This window comes from Triticum dicoccoides, chromosome 2A (genome assembly GCF_002162155.2).
Source record: "Triticum dicoccoides isolate Atlit2015 ecotype Zavitan chromosome 2A, WEW_v2.0, whole genome shotgun sequence".
NCBI classification, from domain to species: domain Eukaryota; kingdom Viridiplantae; phylum Streptophyta; class Magnoliopsida; order Poales; family Poaceae; genus Triticum; species Triticum dicoccoides.
The window spans coordinates 175,849,166-175,866,165 of NC_041382.1; the positions used below are offsets into that span (position 1 = coordinate 175,849,166).

A 17,000-nucleotide genomic window follows, 5' to 3' on the forward strand; every position below is an offset into this window, starting at 1 on the left:
GAGATTCCATCTCATCGTACCAGATAACTTGAGGACGCGCGCGATATGTTCAATCTCACCCTAAATCGGTTGGCATGACCTACTTTCCTGAACATATTCTAAATATTGCTACATTTGGATAAAAGGTGCCACATGCACCATATACGTCAAAGGGGATCCCCCCTCTTCTTGCTATATTAGGCAAATTAATGATGTATTGTTCTTTTGATTACTCTCATATTTCCATGACATCATGTTTACCCTATCTGTTTAATTATAGATTTTTGTCCTTCGATTTCAACTGATGTACAGTTCTTTCAATTTGGGCCATATTTGCATGTTACCATATTTTCTTTAACAATCCTACCATTTTCTATAGCACATCCCTTGCTACGCAACAGATTATGTAGTGCACAATTTTTCCCTTTACATAGATCAAGGTTGCACGGATGTCATACTGCATACAAACCATGGATTTACAATAATTGCTACCGTAAGACTTGATGAACGTGGTGATTCCTATTTTGGTACTGGCTTTTGGAAAGAAATTTCTAAGTTTTATGTACTGAAAGATGACACTAAAATTGCACTGCACATAAAAGGGCCTGGTCATGAGATATATGCTAACTTCCCCAACAAAATCATCCATCCAGACTTTGTTCAAAGTAAGTTTTCTTTTCAATTATCTGCATGTTGACTTACCCAGCAATGTCAAATGAATTGTGTAGTATTTAAGCAACCAATTGTTATTCCCTTTTCTTACTATATTCCTACATAATAACTTCTAGTTACCAATACACTTTTCTATTACCCTATTTTAACTAAATATTCCATGTACTCTCATTTCTATCAAAAAGCGCCGCTGACAATGAGACCCTGGAGGTGGAGAACGAGGCTGCCAACAAGCGGAGGCGGGGCGAGCTAGAACCGTAAGCGACTCTAGCAGGCCTAGACTTCATCAGCAGCCTCCCCGATGATATGTTGAGAGTCATCATCTCCCTCCTCCCAATCAAATATGGGGCGCGGACAATCGTCCTTCCCAACGATGGCGCCCCCTATGGAACTCCAGCCCTCTCGATCTCATCGACACCCATGAGCTCTGCCATGGCTATTGCAAAAGCTTGGATGCATTCTCCAAGATCCTCTGCAGTCACCTTGGCCCAACCAAAGGCCTTAAAATGGGCAAGTTCCGTTCCAACGGCAAGGACCGAGCCAAGCTTGACAACTGGTTCCGATCACCCGCCCTAGATCAGCTCAAGGAGCTCACTTTTGATGATGGGCATATGCGGTCGCTGCCAACGTCCACACTCCGCCTCGCGCCCACGTCGCGCGTCACCAAGTTCAGGAACTGCCATTCCCTCCCCCCCCCCCGTTAATGACGCGCACGCTCTTATTCTATCACGACTGAAGCACCTCGAGCTCGTCGTCGTCTGCCTCTCAAACGGTGACATGGATCGCCTGCTCCGTGGTTGTATTGCACTCGAGTACCTTCGTCTTCAGGCAATCAATGGGTTGAGTACCTTCCACATCACCTCCATGACCCTCCGGACTATTTATGTGTGTTACTGGTGCGGCAGGAAGACATCACAAGATGTGTACCACGATATGGTCATTGAGGACACGCCCACACTTGAGAGATTACTTGTAGTTGATCAAGAAGGTCCAACAAGAATCAATGTCATTTCTGCGCTGAAATTGACAGTGGTGGGCTATTCGTCTAACAAATACTCCGAACTTGTTATTGGATCCACACCCGTTCAGGTACAACAGCCGCCTTCTACCTCTTCTTCTACAAATTAACATTATTTTTAATTTTTAAGATGTTTGTTAGTCTGTCATTCAGAAAATGATTCCGACAAGCTTGACCCCGAAATTGCGCACAATGAAAGTCTTGGCACCAGAATCTATCGGCCCCAACCTAGAGCAAGTTGTCAGTTTCCTGAGATACTTTCCATTCCCGGAGAAGCTATATATTGAGGTGATGTGTCTTTCCTATTAAATGTTAACCATAAGGGAGTTCAATTTGTGACACCTTTTTCCAAGTTTACAATGACAATGTACTATGATTTCTGAAGGTTCTTTTGGACGATTTCAGTACATACATGTCCCCCCCCATATTGGTTGCTTGATCCATATGGTTACAATCAATAAGCATTCCTCCTTTGGGTTCATCTGTACTAGTTTTCTGAGGGAACTTTTCATCCACTCCAACCTCTTGTGAAGAAGGCTACATTTTTCTAGAATGTAATCAAATGCCCATGTTAATCATGTCAGGTCGAAGATGGCATGTTAGTGCATTTTATAAATCCTACAAACCAAATAGGTCTATAGTAATGTTCAAAACTGCATGTAGGCACTAACACATTTTCTTATTTTGCAGATAAGATTAGGTCCAGTGGTGGATAATGTGATACAATATAACAATCATGTCGAATGGCTAGATCCGCCTCTCTCAAAAATTACTTTGAACTCATACCGAGGGACCTCACCGGAGATTATATTCGCTAGGTTCTTTGTTCTTAGAGCAAGGGTGCTGAAGGAAATGAGGTTTGCCCTACATTTATTTCGTAAAAATGAATGGTTTGTTGATCAGCGTCGGCGCCTGTGGCAGAATGGAGTAGGCTCCAAAAATGCAGAATTTCATTTTGGAACTTCGGATGACAGAGTAATCGGAAGTCATCGTGTCAACCCTATACATGACTTCTCAGTGGCTGACCCCTTTGCAAAAATTGTGAGATTTCGAAACCAGACTTAGAAGCGGTGATGTTAGTTTGAACCTCTCTGATATCCATGTTCAGCGGATCAGCGCGAGTGTTTACAACTGATGAGCTGAATTTCATTTCTAATATCAGTCTGAACCTTGTAATCTTCAAATTTGAGCCATATAACTCTGGAATTTGAACCTTGTAATATTTCGAGTTTTTGTGGTACAATCGTTGAAATGGCATCATATGAGACTCATATATTGCTAGCACTATTTTGACCTCAATATGCAATGGTCTTAGATTTTATTATCCATTCTCGAATCTGTTTATCTTGTCGATCTCACAGCACACGATATGTATAGCTAACTTGACTGCGATCTTCGACATTATTGCATGCAGTTGGTTTCTTCCACCATGTGCATTGTAGAGCACAGAATTAATTATCGCACTCGAGTGTCCATCATCACACCCTTATGTGTAATTTTGACCTCATCACTCATGGGTAAACTTATGACCGAAGTCATTCCACACACTTCATTTTTACAAAGCCTTTTGCCAATAAATGCCCATGATTTGTCCCTCTTCTAGCCGCAGTGTGGCCAAACTAGCCGGGCGGGAAGCTTGTGCGGTAAATAGCGCGGTAGCGCGGGAACAGGCTCACCGACTATACATTTGGCGCCTCTTCGAGCCTATGCTTGCGGTGCGGTGTTGTCAAGCGTGCACTGAAATCCTCCGCTATGAACGCCGTGACAAGACGTGACGATTACAGGCCGGCCGGCCCCCATTTATTACAGCGGGCATTTAACCCTTGTGTCTCTTCAACCTTTCGATCGCTCACCACCATTGCAAGAAGCACACTCACCATGAGAAATTCTTAGAGGGTATCCCGCGCGGCTCCAATGGCACTCCGAGCGGCTGCCGACGACGAGCAACAGTTCAACATGTGTGCCGTGGTGGACACCCACAGAAGGTTCATGGACCTCTCGGTGGTGTACACCAACGACCCGGTCTGGGTGGAGCACTTCATCCACATCATGGAGCTGTTGCTTGCCGAGGAGAAGTACAAGGTGGTCGGGTTCGACCTCGAGTACACCCGTGCTCGTGCCGGGTCTCGTCCCAAGGTCGTCGTCGCCTAGATGTGTGTGCGCCGCCATGTCCTCGTCTACCACTACTGCCTGGGCACAAGTCCTTGCGAGCGTTTCGCTAGGTTTGTCAACAGCCCCCACTACATGTTTGCTACGGTGGACATCACCAACGATGTAAAGGCGCTCGAGAATTCGGGCATCGCCTGCCAGAATCTTGTCGACATCTAGGGCCAATACAAGATCTGGGGCAGCAAGGAGCATGAGAAGGACTCACTGGTTCACCTCGCCGAGGCCATCATCGACCCCTACTACAGAGACACGAAGGATTCGTGCAACAAGGACAAGCGTGCCTGACACTCGGCCTGGATGGAGAAACTCGACAAAGCTCACGTCGTGTATGCGGCCAAGGAGGCATACATGAGCTACGAAATGTACATGCGGATCGTTGACATGAGGAAGTGCCTCCTTCCCCAAAATGGTCAGGGATCCAGCCGGAAGCAGAGCAATGGCAAGTGTCGTTGCAACAATAAGTAGATGATTAGATCCTCGTTTCTCCTACTTTAGTATGCATTTAATTGCTTACTTTGGTGCGTGGAAATGTTATGTGTGTAGTCATTTGTGTAATTGTATACTTAATTTGGTTATGCAATGTTGTTTTTGTAAGTATATATGTTGATGCTCTGTAGAGAGAGCGTAGATGTTGTGCGGACAAAGAAAATCACATCGCACACGGACTAAACAATGGAACCTATTGGTGATGTTTTCATCAACCACTCACAATTGTATACCGGCAATCGTTTGCTCACAACACACACGGCTTGTTAGTAGTAATCGACTATGTTGTTATCGGTCTTCGCACACGTTTTCGATTATAGACCTGTTTGCCACGTATCACACACATCTTATTAAGTTGAATCGTTTCTGTTCTCATGTCTTAACGCAAATAGTTCATCCGAGTGAACCGCATGTCGTATATCGCACACACCTTGATCTGGCTGACCGTTTCTTTTGTGTTGCCTAATCATAAACAGTTCTTCCGAGTGAACGTATGTTGTACATCGCACACACCTTCATCTCGCTGCCCGTTTCTTTTGTGTTACCTAATCATAAATAGTTAATTGAGCTGAACCGTATGCCTTGCATCTCACACGCAACTAAAATCTGAACCATGTTTGATGCATCCTCAATCGCAAACATTTTGCACCTTTTTGACGGGTTTTTTACACCATCGTTTGTGATTATGGCATCGCACACAGTTTCGTCGAAGGGTCTCTGATCGTACTGTCACGTTAGCAGCATCCTGCAGTAGTGATACCCTATATTTTAATGCTCCGTCAGGTACATGGGCGACAGCCGCAACTCCGTCTCCCGCGACTCCTCCATGTCGGCCTCTGCATCCATCTCCGCTTCGACCTCCTTGAAGAGGGCGTCAGTTGCCGCCCGTTCCTGCCGGATGAATTGCCGGTTGGCCTCTATATAGGCCTCATCCTGGATGGACTCCAGAATGGCCTGCTGCTCCGCCATCTCGTCTGCTTGTGCAACGGCGAACTCCGCCTCCACGTCCTCCATGTTGAAGCCCGAAGCCGCTCTTGCTTTAGCTGCTTAGGCTCGTCCACCTCCTTCTCCACCTCCATCGGAGCCGGCTGCTGCTCCTTTCCCTCATCCTCCTTTGCCCGCTCCTCCTCCTCCGGTTTCGGCAAGTTCGGAGGCAGCCCGACAGCGATGCAGGCGGTGCGCGCGGTGCACCTCGCCCGGATCTCCTGCTCGATCTGGTACCGGCGCTCCGACGTGAACATATCGTAGGTGGTTATCTTTTGCCAGACCATGGAGAAGCTGGAGAGCATGCGAAGAGCGACAGAGCGGGAGAGAGGAGGTGGATGGGCTCAGGTAGGCGGCGGGATAGGGTTGGGTGACGCCAGCCGAATTAAATAGTCGGATTTGGCCTCGGGCGGCGAGCCGAAGTAGAACCACACGTCGTTCACACCCCCACCGGAGGAGACGTCTGTCGGACCACCGGATTTTCGGGCGATTTCGTGTGGGACCTCGTCGTTAGTCCAATGTGGCAGACGTGTCCGGGCGCCCTCATATCCGCCCCATATTTGGGTTGACTATGAGGGGTGCCGTTCAGCTCAGATGTTTAAGGCCCATTTGAGGCGCCCGTGTCGGTCGAATTTTCATGACCGGACCGTCCGCCCGGGCATCTGAGGCCAGTTTGGGGTGCCCGGATGTAGATATATCTTAAGACAAAACAGACGCAAACGCTCATATATACGCGCACATATTCACCCCTATGAACGCACATACACGCATCCTACCTCTATTAGCACCTCGGAAAAGATCGAGTCGGCATATTATCTTAGAGATTTTACGAAGTCACCGTAACGCCTGTAGTCAACTGAAATGCCTTCCACTAAACATGCATCACCGAAAATCCTGCAATAAATTCAAGATAAATGCCAACACTAAAATTTAAAACCTATGGGCTGAGGAGACCGCTGTTCACTAAAGCAAACAGCGGCAGGCCACCATGCACCCGGTGGCGTCCGGATCCAAAATACGACGCCCCCCCTTCAAAAAAAAAATACGACGCCCCGCACAGCACAGCACCGCACCGCACCGCAGCGAAATTCTAAATTTAAATTTAATGGCGTTTATTACTGATCCAGTTAAGTAACCGCGGCAATCCGCGTATACAATGACATCTTCCGGATCTCCTCCGTGGTTTAATGATATTAAACTAGTGGGTGTTTTCAAGGAATATCTTAATTTCATTGAGAGTAGAAGTAGTAGGCCAGCGGTGCGGTGAAGGTTGGTGGCCGGCGGGCCCCGCCGACAATCACCCGCCCCGCCACGTCGGAGCCCACGAGCAGAACGTTACGCGAAAGAGAAAAAGAAAAGAAAAGAAAAAAAAGAAAAGAAAAAAAAAGCGGATGAGACGGGGAGATGCCCGGGCCCGCGCGTGGGCCCCGCCCGCCCCCCACTGCCTGCCTGGAGACTTTCCCTCGTGCCCTTTTAACCCACCCGCAGCGACCGGTGCGCGCAGGCGCCACGTCAGCCGGGTGAAACCCTCCGCACTGTCCAGATCAGGCCCATCCACGCGTGGTGGTCCCCCGGGCCAAAGCCGATCGATGGCGTAGCGCCACTTCTTTATTCTTTTCCTACTTGCTTTATTTATTTTGCGTGGAGTGTTAAGTTTTTTACTAGAGGATAAAAAAATTGGTTGGGGAAGGGAACAAATGGGCGGGGCGTGGCGCCATCACCCACCCACCCACCTGCTATAGCCCGTGGACGGTTCGGGGACTCACCCCGCTCGGCTGCCCCGCCACGTGTCGGCCATCGGGCCATGCTTGTTGCGTAAGGAAGCGTCCACGAGATTTTATCGCGTGTTCCGTTGGGTGCTGGGCGGTGGGGGCGGCCACGGTGGCAGGCGCGGGGGCGGGGCCGTCGGATGCGTGGGGCGGATCCTGGCCGTCGGATGCGGGCATGGGCAGCGACAAAAAGAGGATGAGGCCTAGAAAGCGAGCCACAAGGGGAGGGGAGGAGGCCACACCAGACCAGAGAAGCAGCAGCCATTTCCTTCCAGCCGAGGGAGACGAGACGAGAGGAGAGCACTCTTCCCTCTAGGAGAGGAGTAGCATCGTGAGAGAGAGGGAGAGGGAGGAGATACTCGTGAGCGCGAGGGGAAGGAGAAGGACAAGGAGGGCGGGCTCTCTCGCTCTCTCCCGCTGCCTTGTCGAGGCGGTTGGTGCGTGGATCTGCGCGGCGGCGGCGGTGCCTGCCGGACGCCGGCGACTAGGCGGGGAGATCGGAGGCGCATGCCTCAGATCTGACATGGAGCGGATCCGGGAAGGAAGGAGGGCCGCACTGGCCATGTCCGGCGGGGCGCCTCCGCCGCGGCGCCGGCTCAGGAGCAACGGCGGCGGCGTCTCCGGCGGCGCGGGGCCGAGGGACTCGCCTCGGTCCGAGAGGAGGCGGGGGGACCGCCTCATGCTCAACGGCAACGGCCGCGACGACGGCGACGACACCTCCGACGACAGCCTCGGCGACGACGACGACGACCCCGACGAGGAGCTCGCCGCCTCCGCGCCCAGGTTCCCGTCGGTGCAGCGCCGGTCACCCAGCACGGCGCCTCCGCCGTCCCCGCCACAGCCTGGCGCCGCGCACCATCACAGCAGCAGCAGCAGCGGCGGCGGCGGCGGCGGTTACAACAACCACCACCACCACGGCCCGCAGTCGATGCACCGGAAGGGGGGCTCCAATCCCAAGGGCCCCATAGTGTGGAAGGCCGCCGACGAAATGATCGGCGTTCCAGTCCCGAGGAAGGCGCGCTCAGGTATGCTATGCACCGCAAAACAAGCAAATTTCCACCCTTGTTGCCGCTTCTCTTTCCCTGATCTCGACGGCGTTCCTCGTGTTTTCCGCAGCTTCTACCAAGAGGTCTTCGCACGAGTGGACAGGCCCCGGCGGTGGGAGCGGCGGCGGCGCCGCTGTAGACGGCTCGCAGATCCAGCGGCCTTCTTCACGGCCGATCTCGCCGGCTTCCACATCGGCCACCGCCCCTGCTCGGAAAAAGCTGGTGCGTTTTTCAGGCCGACACAATCCATCTCCCCTCATGATTCCTTAAACTCTTGCCCTTACTGATTTCCCTCTCTCCGGTGTCTCGCAGAAAACACTTGGCGGCGGTGGGAGCAGCGGCGGTTCTGGGCCTGTACCGAAGCAGCGGCCGTCGCCGGCTTCAGCTCCTTCGGCAGCCCCGCCTCAGCCGCCACCAGCAAAGATTTCCAAGTCGCCATCGTTCATTCAGGAGGAGATCGAGGTCGCCGAGGTGCTATTTGGCCTGACGCGGCAGTTCCCCTGCCCTCCCAAGCAGGAGAACATGAACCACAAGCCGGAGCCCAAGGACGCGCCGGAGGCCAAGTCCGGGAACTCTTCGCCGGCTCCGTCGTCATCTGTCGTCCGGCCGGCAGATTCAGCCTCTCTCACCACTATAGGTGGGCAGCTCGTCAATTTTGATCTTACAATGATTTTTTGTTGCTAATTTTGGTTTTGTGGGTCTAATAAGCTTCCTCACTGCTTTTGCCAGCCCCAAAGAGGAAGCGGCCACGGCTCGCCAAGTACGACAACGAGAACCGCCCGGCGAGCCCAGCAAAACCGGACACGGCAGAGCCGCCCGCAAGGCCGGAAGTGCTTCCGGTGGCAAGATCAGATGCGAAGCCGTCCGTGTCGGCTGTGGCCGAAAGTGTCGCCAGCACCGCCGCCGCCGCCGCCACCGCTGGCGCGCAGCAGGAGGCTACCCGGGAGCCAGAGAAGAGGGAGGACCACAGAGGAAGAGATCCAGAGCTCCGGGCCAGTGAATCAGATCGACGGGATCCCGGGCCCGAGAGCAGCCGGGCCGAGCCGCCGGCAGCAGCAGTCAAGCCCGACGGCGAGGCTGCTGCGCCGGTCGGCTCTGAGGCCAGGAATGGGGAGGCCACCACCGCGACAAAGAGGTGGGCCATTTGGATTTTTTATATTATTGGTGTTGTGATAACCATTATTGCCTTTGGATTGTGCCGATCTGATTAGTATATTCACGATTTCGCGTGAATTGTTTTATTTTTTTATCAGTGAGCTGGCATCCGATGGCGCTCGGCAAGAAAAGTTTTGCATTGATCTCATGGTGGGTATATGCTTTCATGTGTGTGGTTGAATTGGTCTTGCGGAATTTGCTGGGCAAAGATTGAAAACGACAATTTTTTGCCGCAACTGTTGATTGGCTTTTTTGTTTTCTTTTCAGCCCTTTTTTCATCTCACCTTTTTCTCTCCCCTTGTGCTTGTTCCAGGCTCCCCCTCCTGGGAAGCTATCTCCTGATAGAGATGGCTCTTCCGACCCTGATGCGGATAAGAAGGGATTGGATTCTGAGATGGACGTGGTGGGTGCCTCTGTCTGCTTCAGTTTCACCAATTCTGTTGATTGACCTCCTTAGCGGCTGGAGCATTGGATGTTTGATTCTGATCGGTCCATTTGTTGTTCATCTTTTGCTGGGATTTCAGGCCGGGAGAGGAAATTCTGAAAAGAAAGATGGCGAGAGGACCCGGAGAGGCCTGGAGATCAATCTGGAGGACGAGAAGGCGCAAAGGATTCCGGCGGAGGAGCTTGCTCCAAAGAAGCTCACTCTGCAGCTTGATTTGGAGAAGCCCAGCCAAGGGGACGAAAAGTCGCCATCTGAGCGCAGACAGCCGCCATTGCCGCCACCGCAGCAGCAGCAGCACAAGCCCTCAAAGTCCGAGGTCAAGCATGAGAAATCACGTAAGAATTTCGCCTGGTTCTTCCCCATTTTCTCACTGCTTTTGTAAAAGGTGATTCTTTGTTGACTTGGGTTTTTCCTCATCTGGCAGCTCTACCTGCTGCTTTACCCCCTATGCCAATGACCGTAGGCGGCTGGATGGGGACTTTCCCACCTTTTAGGTGAGTTTTCACTGCTGTTCGATGTTTTACACGCACTCTTGCTCCCTGAAGGATTTGTGGTCTAAAATCTGTTGTTTCTTACCTTGGCAGTTACATTGCTCCTGTTCCTGGACTATCAGCTCCTGGGCTTCATCATCCTATGGACATCAAGCCAGGGACTTCTGCTGGATTACAGGTTCGCTTTCTCACTTAAGCTATGGTGTGGTTTCTGTCTTTGGAGTGAATTTCTTTGCCAAGTCTAAAGGTTTCCTATATTGCAGCATCCTGCATTGCCTCCACTGCCAGTACGCCCCAAGCGCTGCGCTACACATTGTTACATCGCACAGCAGATCCAATACCACCAGCGAATTACAAAGATGAACTCTTTCTGGCCCACAACAGCGGCTGCCGCTGCTGCTGCCGCCGCCACAAGATCTGCACCATTCTTTGGTCCAAGAGGACCATTCAACATGGGCGTCGTTCCACCTGCGGAGGCTGCCTCCCTTCTCGCGAACCCAATGCAGGGGAGCTACCCTGTTCGGGCACACGCCCCGCTGCAAGAAACTAAGGCTCCTTCAATGGTGCCTTCTCCTTTCCAGGGGAGCCTCTCCAAGGATAAAGCGGCATCCAGCAGTGCCAGTGTTGCTGAATCAAACCAAAGGAAGCAACCTCCAGCTCTTGAAGCGCAGCAGTCCTCTCCCATGCCACCAAACATGATGGTATGCTTGTCGTGGATTTATGCTATTCATTACTAGTATTTCTTATGGTTCTTTTTGGTAATTTTTTCCTTATATAATTTCCCGTGCACCCTTTGTTTTTTACAGCAAGCGCCAACATTCATCTTTCCATTCAACCAACATGCTGCAGCAGTAGCAGCTGCAACTGCCGCTGCCAATCGAATGGGAGATACAAAATCTTCTGGCACCAGCAGTGCGATGCCGTCATCTGCCACTGCCCACGCTTCAGCAGCACACGCTGGCGCATCGGCCATGAACTTGAGCTTTGCCAACTTGCAGCCGGGTGATGCCCAGTTCTTGGCCATCTTACAGAACGGCTACCCATTCCAGCTCGCTGCTGCTCATGCTGGAGGAGCTCCATCATATCGAGGCATGGCACCACCAGGCCCAGGTGTACCGTATTTCAACGGGCATGTCTACTCTCCCCACATGTTGAACCCATCACAGCAGCAAGGTACGCAGCAACAAAATCATCAGAAAAACTCAATGCCAAGCTTGTCTGGTTCCTCTCAGAAGCATCAGCCACAACAATCACAAGGGTTGCTGGGATATGCACCAAATGCTAATGCTGCTGCTGCCGCTGCCGCAGCTGCCGCAGCAGCCGCTGCCAACAGTTCCCAGAGCTATTCGAGCGGCAACCAGCGTCCTGTTCTTCTACATGGCCTCGCTCACCGACAGGATCCAGACAAGACTCTGCAAGATGGCCAGTCAAGTGATGACAAGTCTTCACACCATCAGAAGGGTGGGCATGAACATAATTTTGCTATTCCAATGCATCTTCCAAATTTTGCGTTGATGCCATCTGCTGGGAATCAGAGTGAGAAGAAATCGAATGATCACCACCAGCAGCCACCAACCAGTCGAGGCCAGGGGGTTCGAATTGATCTTGCTTCATCTCAGCCTTTTGTGATGCCCTTTGGTTCCATTGGCGCTCCTGGTTCTGCTCCAAATGGTCTTGACTTCTCGTCATTGGCACAGAACCATGCGCTTTTCCAGAGCCATCAAGAAGCAGGCCGGCATGGTTACCCTCAGCTCAATTTTGCTTCAGCCCAGTCTGTTCAAGGTGCACAGCATAAACCCCAGCATCAAAATGCTGCAGAAGCTAAATCTGTGGCTGGGGATTCATCTTCAACGCCAAGTGCTGGAGATAATGAGAGAAAGAAATCTGCATCTGCAAAGTACCCGAGTGATTCACAGCAGCATTCTCTTTCTTTCTCTAAGCCAGAAAACAAGTCTTTTATGCACCCTTTCCTTGGTAGCAGTGCTAATGAGCCCTCAGTCCGCACTTTGAGCCTTATTGGTGCGGAATCTTCGAATGCCTTTGGGTTAGGCAGCAGCAAATCTTCAAGTGCTTCTACTGCAGCAGCTACGTCAGCTGCAGCCCCATCTGCACCGACCATGTCCCAGCAGCAGCAACAGCAGCAAATTCAGCTGCAGCTGCACCAACACCATCAGCACCAGATGCAGCAACAATTCCAGCAGCAGCAACTCCAACAGCAGCAGCAACAGCAGCAACTCCAGCAGCAGCAGCAACAGCAGCAACTCCAGCAGCAGCAGCAACAGCAGCAGCAGCAACAACAACAGCAGCAGCACCAGCAACATATGTTACAGCTTCAGAAACAGCAGCAGCAACAGCAATTGTTTCAAAATCATCTGAACTCTCGCCCCAGGTCTGCTGCTCCGAGTAATGCAAGTGGATACTCTGACCGTTTGAGTGCGACGAACTTCCAGAATTTAATGTATCCATCAAGCGCTTCTCAAGGCGGAGTTCCTGGTCAATCACCTCAATTGAAGGCATCGTCGTCGATGAGAGTGTCAGCTCCACCTTCAGCTGCTTCTGTCCCTGCTGCATCCTCGCCTTCTAATTTGATTATGATGAAGAACAGTGGTCTCCATCAACAAGCAAAAGCTCTGCAGGCTCTCTCCACCCCGAATCACCAGTCACAAAGCATGAGTTCGTCGAAGATTGGCCACTCCCTTACTAATCTTTCTACTGGAGGAGCAGGGGACCTATCTCGATCTTCAAATGCTCCGGTTGCTTCTGGTTCGCCATCTAACTCGGTCTCCAAAAGTACTGGTGGTAGCCCACCTGCATCTGGAAGTGCGAAGGGTGGCCAGCCAGTTGTCCAATTGTCATCACCTCAACAACATGCAGCAAAGAACTCTCCTTCAACTTCTGGATCCAAGTCGGCTTCAACAAATCCCTACAGCAGTATGCCTATGCCATCGATCCTTGGTCAGCAACCAAACATGGCTCACTCTGGTGGTAAGCAGCAGTCACATGGACCCTCATTGAAACAACAGCAGGCGTTCCCACAAGGCCATGGCCACGGCCATTTCTTCATCTCCAATGCCTTTGCGCCACAAGGTCCGCCTCAGCATGTAAATGCTGGAGCTGGTGCTGGCCTCTACCAAAAGCGCTCGGCTGACAAGACGCAGCAGCAGCAGCAGCAGCAGCAGAATGCTGTCTCTGGTTCGTCTGCGATGCTCTCTCTTGGTTCCATGTCGATGTCCACATCTGCGGTTCCAGCCGATGCGGGGAAGGCTCATAGTGCAGCTGGCAGTAACATGAAGGCCAATCTTCATCCAGCGCCTGGTGGTTTTATGCACCTTGCGACAGCGGGGCAATCTGCGAGTGGTTCGCCTCACTCTCACCTTTCAGCGGCACAATTGACGTTTTCAATGCCAATGCCCGTAAAGCCTACCAGTGATCAGAAGCCTGCTGCTGGTAATGGACCTCTATCCATACTTGTTTCCCCTGCAGACGTTGTTCCATGTACCGCCACCATATAACTTGACTCAGTTGTTTCGACTAACATAAAACCCTTGTGTTTGTCAGGTAAGTAAAGGACCTAGACGCCAGAGCATGGGGATGCTGCTAATCTGAGTCGGCGAGCTAACTGCTAATTCTGTCGGAAGCTCGGCGCGCGGAAGAAGCGATTGCATGGCAAGAGGCATAGCTGCGAGAGCCGGATCGTCGACGAGGAGGATGATGCACCCATTCCATCCATTCAGGGGCTCTGGCAAATCTGTGGAGTAAAACTGTGGAACGGCTGGCTGATGGGAGTGATACTTGTGTGTAGTAGGTTATCCTCCCATGGTGGAAAGCTGGAGGTGCATAGAAACCCCTTTTTTTAGCAGTTTTATGCAAGATTGTCAAAAGCTGGTCTCTCTCTGAACTTCTCCCCTCCCCTCTCCTCTCCTCGAAGTGCTGCTCTGCTCTGGTCTGGTCTCTTTAGATTTGTTCCTTTTGTTGTTGTCTTAACTGAAGGAAGAAGGTTTAATTAGAATGCAGGTCAAGGGAAACTTTTGTGATGCTGCTGCTCTTGCCTTCCTCTTTTCTTTCTTTCTTTCTGTGTTTCTTTCCTTTTTTTTTCTCCATGTGTTTTGTCAATACTCAGATCTGCTTGGATTGTTTTAGAAACAATTTGGGGCAGAGAGGGAAATATCTCTCAAGGAGTAGGAGTAGTAGTAGTAGTATGTTGGATTGTTTTAGAAACAACTGGGGCGGAGGCAGAGAGGCAGATAAGTAGTACTAGTAGTTGTTGCATAGCATAGCATGAGAGTGACCATGACCTGCCTTTTGGGTGTGTGCGTTGTAATTAGCTAGGTAGCCTTGTAGAAGAAATGAATCAATCAAGGCGGTGGATGGATGGATGGATAATCTTGTTAAGATAGCAAAGCAGAGTAATTCTGGCCTGTGTGATGACTCGGCACTGCAGTGCTCACTCATCCGAAAGTGCTACTCTTTCCGGTGCGCAGTCCGGCACGCCACTCTTCCACTCCGCCATTTGTTAACTTGCCCGGACGGACGGACGGACGCGTGCTGCCGCTATCTTCTTCCTAATCGTACCAATCTTCTATTTATATCTAATCTATCTATCTATCTATCTATGACACTGGGGCTGGATGATGATGATCTCATTCACATGGATCGCTCTCGGCCATCACACGTGTCCGGCCTAACAGCCACCCGACGTGCAGGCTAAAAAGTAAAGTATCTGGAAAATTTTGCCTTGGCCGGGGGACATCGCTTTCCTTTCGCTTGGCGCAATGGCATGGCGTTCCCTCCCTTTCCTGTCCGGAGTGGGTCTGCGCGCACGCACGCACGCACGGAGCCTTTGTCCAGATGCACCGCCCCGGTTGTTGGTGACATGTGATTAATCGCGTGCTGGATTGATTGTTTGTTTGTTTGGGTTAACCTGGCCTTTGCCTTTCTTTCCGGCACGCACTCATGGCTCATCCGTCCATGGGATGCCATGCAGTAGGAGTAGGAGTACTGGTGGTAGTACTACTACCTCGCTGCGATATCGTGTGCATACACACATCAGGTGGCCCCATGGCCTGTCATTATTGCCAAAAACTCTTGTCTTTGATTGGGACGGGGAGAGAGGTGCGCCAGTGCTTGTTCTGTGCGTCCAGTTGTTGTTTTCGTCAGTAAAATCTGGTGTCCCTGTCGCCGTCGTGACGTAGCACCGCCAGGCTGTTCTGCGAGTCGCCAGAGTTTACCGGCAACTGGATTTGCATGCCCACGCCGTTTGCGCGCTACGTGCGCCGGTCACAAGCGCCTGGGCTGGGTGGGCCACCCGTGCTCGCGCTGTGAACCTTGGGCGGGGCGGTGGAACTCCGGTGGGCGAAAACGGCGAATGCTTGTTTGGTGATCGTCGGCTTCAGATACGATCTACGGTCCAAGTAGGCAAAAAGCGTGGAGATGGGAAAAGATGCAGGATTGAGCGTCCCCGAGAAGTGTTTGATAGCACATGAGAAGGCAAAGGAATTCTACCAAGAGGTTTGAGTGCACTAAAATTTCCTCCAACGTAGAGTATGAGTGAATCATAGGGATTTCAATCACGTGAATCGAACGACCAATGCAGGAAAGTTTTTAAAGGATCCAAATCTTTTGAAAATCCTACAAATTTCATTTGAATCAAAGGAGCTCTCAAGGAAATAGAGGCGGTATGGTTCGCACATGTCTGTTCAAGGATATTGGGAGATCTAGATCTCCGCGAGTGACGCTGCCGAACGAAGAGACTACCTGACTAATAAAAAATGCTACACATAGAAGGGAACTACCAATTGAGGATACGATGAACATCCTTACTCTTCCAGGAAGAAGAAAGGAACTAACTAAGCAATTTACAATCTCTTAGAATTTACATATAGAGGAGGCATCACTGTCATGTTACCAGCCATCAGACCAATAGGGATAGATTTTAGGAAAAGAGAGTGGGAGAGGAGACCCCAAGGTGTGAGAGGATTGAGTGGTCCAAGAGGATGTTATGTTGGGTGGGGTATCCAACAAGAGGACTCATATGTATGTGAAGAGTGACCCTCCACTGTGGCCAAACATCCCTCCGACATCAGCCACTCGATCTCTATTATCGATGCCCCGTCTATTCTATTCTACAAACCCTCCAACTCCCCATCATCCACCCTCCCCTCCCAACCCCACTTAGAACCTCGGTACATACGAGCTTTCAATTCGGATCTAAGATATTCTTTTCACTTTCAACTCGCTTTCTATAAAAACAGTAGACATAACAACTTTAACCAATGTTTCTTGCTTAGATCTATAACTTTGCTTTCGGCACTTACCTCGAAATAATCCCCAGGGTCATGAAGTGGGATCATACCATCGGTGCTTACATCTAAAACTTTGAATCTCTCAATCACCTGGAAATAACCCTCACGGCCATGAAGAGGAAGGACACCATCGATCCTTCGATATAGAACTTTGAATGCGACAATCACCTGGAAATAACCCTCACGACCATGAAGAGGAAGGACACCATCGATGCTTGGATATAGAACTTTGAATCTGGCAATCACTTGGAAAGAACCCCCACTATCATGAAGAGGAAGAACAACATTATTGGAAATTCAGTTAATAGTTGTTTTGAAGAAATCTCTAAACTATAAACTATGATGCTTAGATCTAGAACTATGAATCCGGCAATCACCTGGAAATAACCCTCGCGGTCATGGAGAGGGAGGACACCATTGATGCTTAGATCTAGAACTTTGAGTCCAGCAATCACCTGGAAATAACCCTCACGACCATGAAGAT

The 17,000-nt window shown here is 50.8% G+C and overlaps 1 protein-coding gene across 2 annotated transcripts; it reads left to right on the forward strand.

The window, feature by feature from the left end:
• Positions 1-7,600: 7,600 nt before the first annotated feature.
• LOC119354069 (protein TIME FOR COFFEE-like) lies at positions 7,601-14,255 on the forward strand. 2 transcript variants are annotated; one of them, XM_037620770.1, is made up of 12 exons: positions 7,601-8,102; positions 8,194-8,345; positions 8,436-8,760; positions 8,853-9,258; positions 9,377-9,428; positions 9,592-9,681; positions 9,803-10,058; positions 10,148-10,217; positions 10,308-10,392; positions 10,478-10,915; positions 11,021-13,661; positions 13,773-14,255. In XM_037620770.1, exons 1-12 carry the CDS (start codon positions 7,601-7,603, stop codon positions 13,778-13,780), a joined length of 5,025 nt encoding a protein of 1,674 aa, XP_037476667.1. In that variant the 3' UTR covers positions 13,781-14,255. The 2 variants fall into 2 exon arrangements, with proteins under 2 accessions (XP_037476667.1, XP_037476666.1); XM_037620769.1 differs by lacking the exon at positions 13,773-14,255 and having other exon boundaries at positions 11,021-13,741.
• Positions 14,256-17,000: the final 2,745 nt, after the last annotated feature.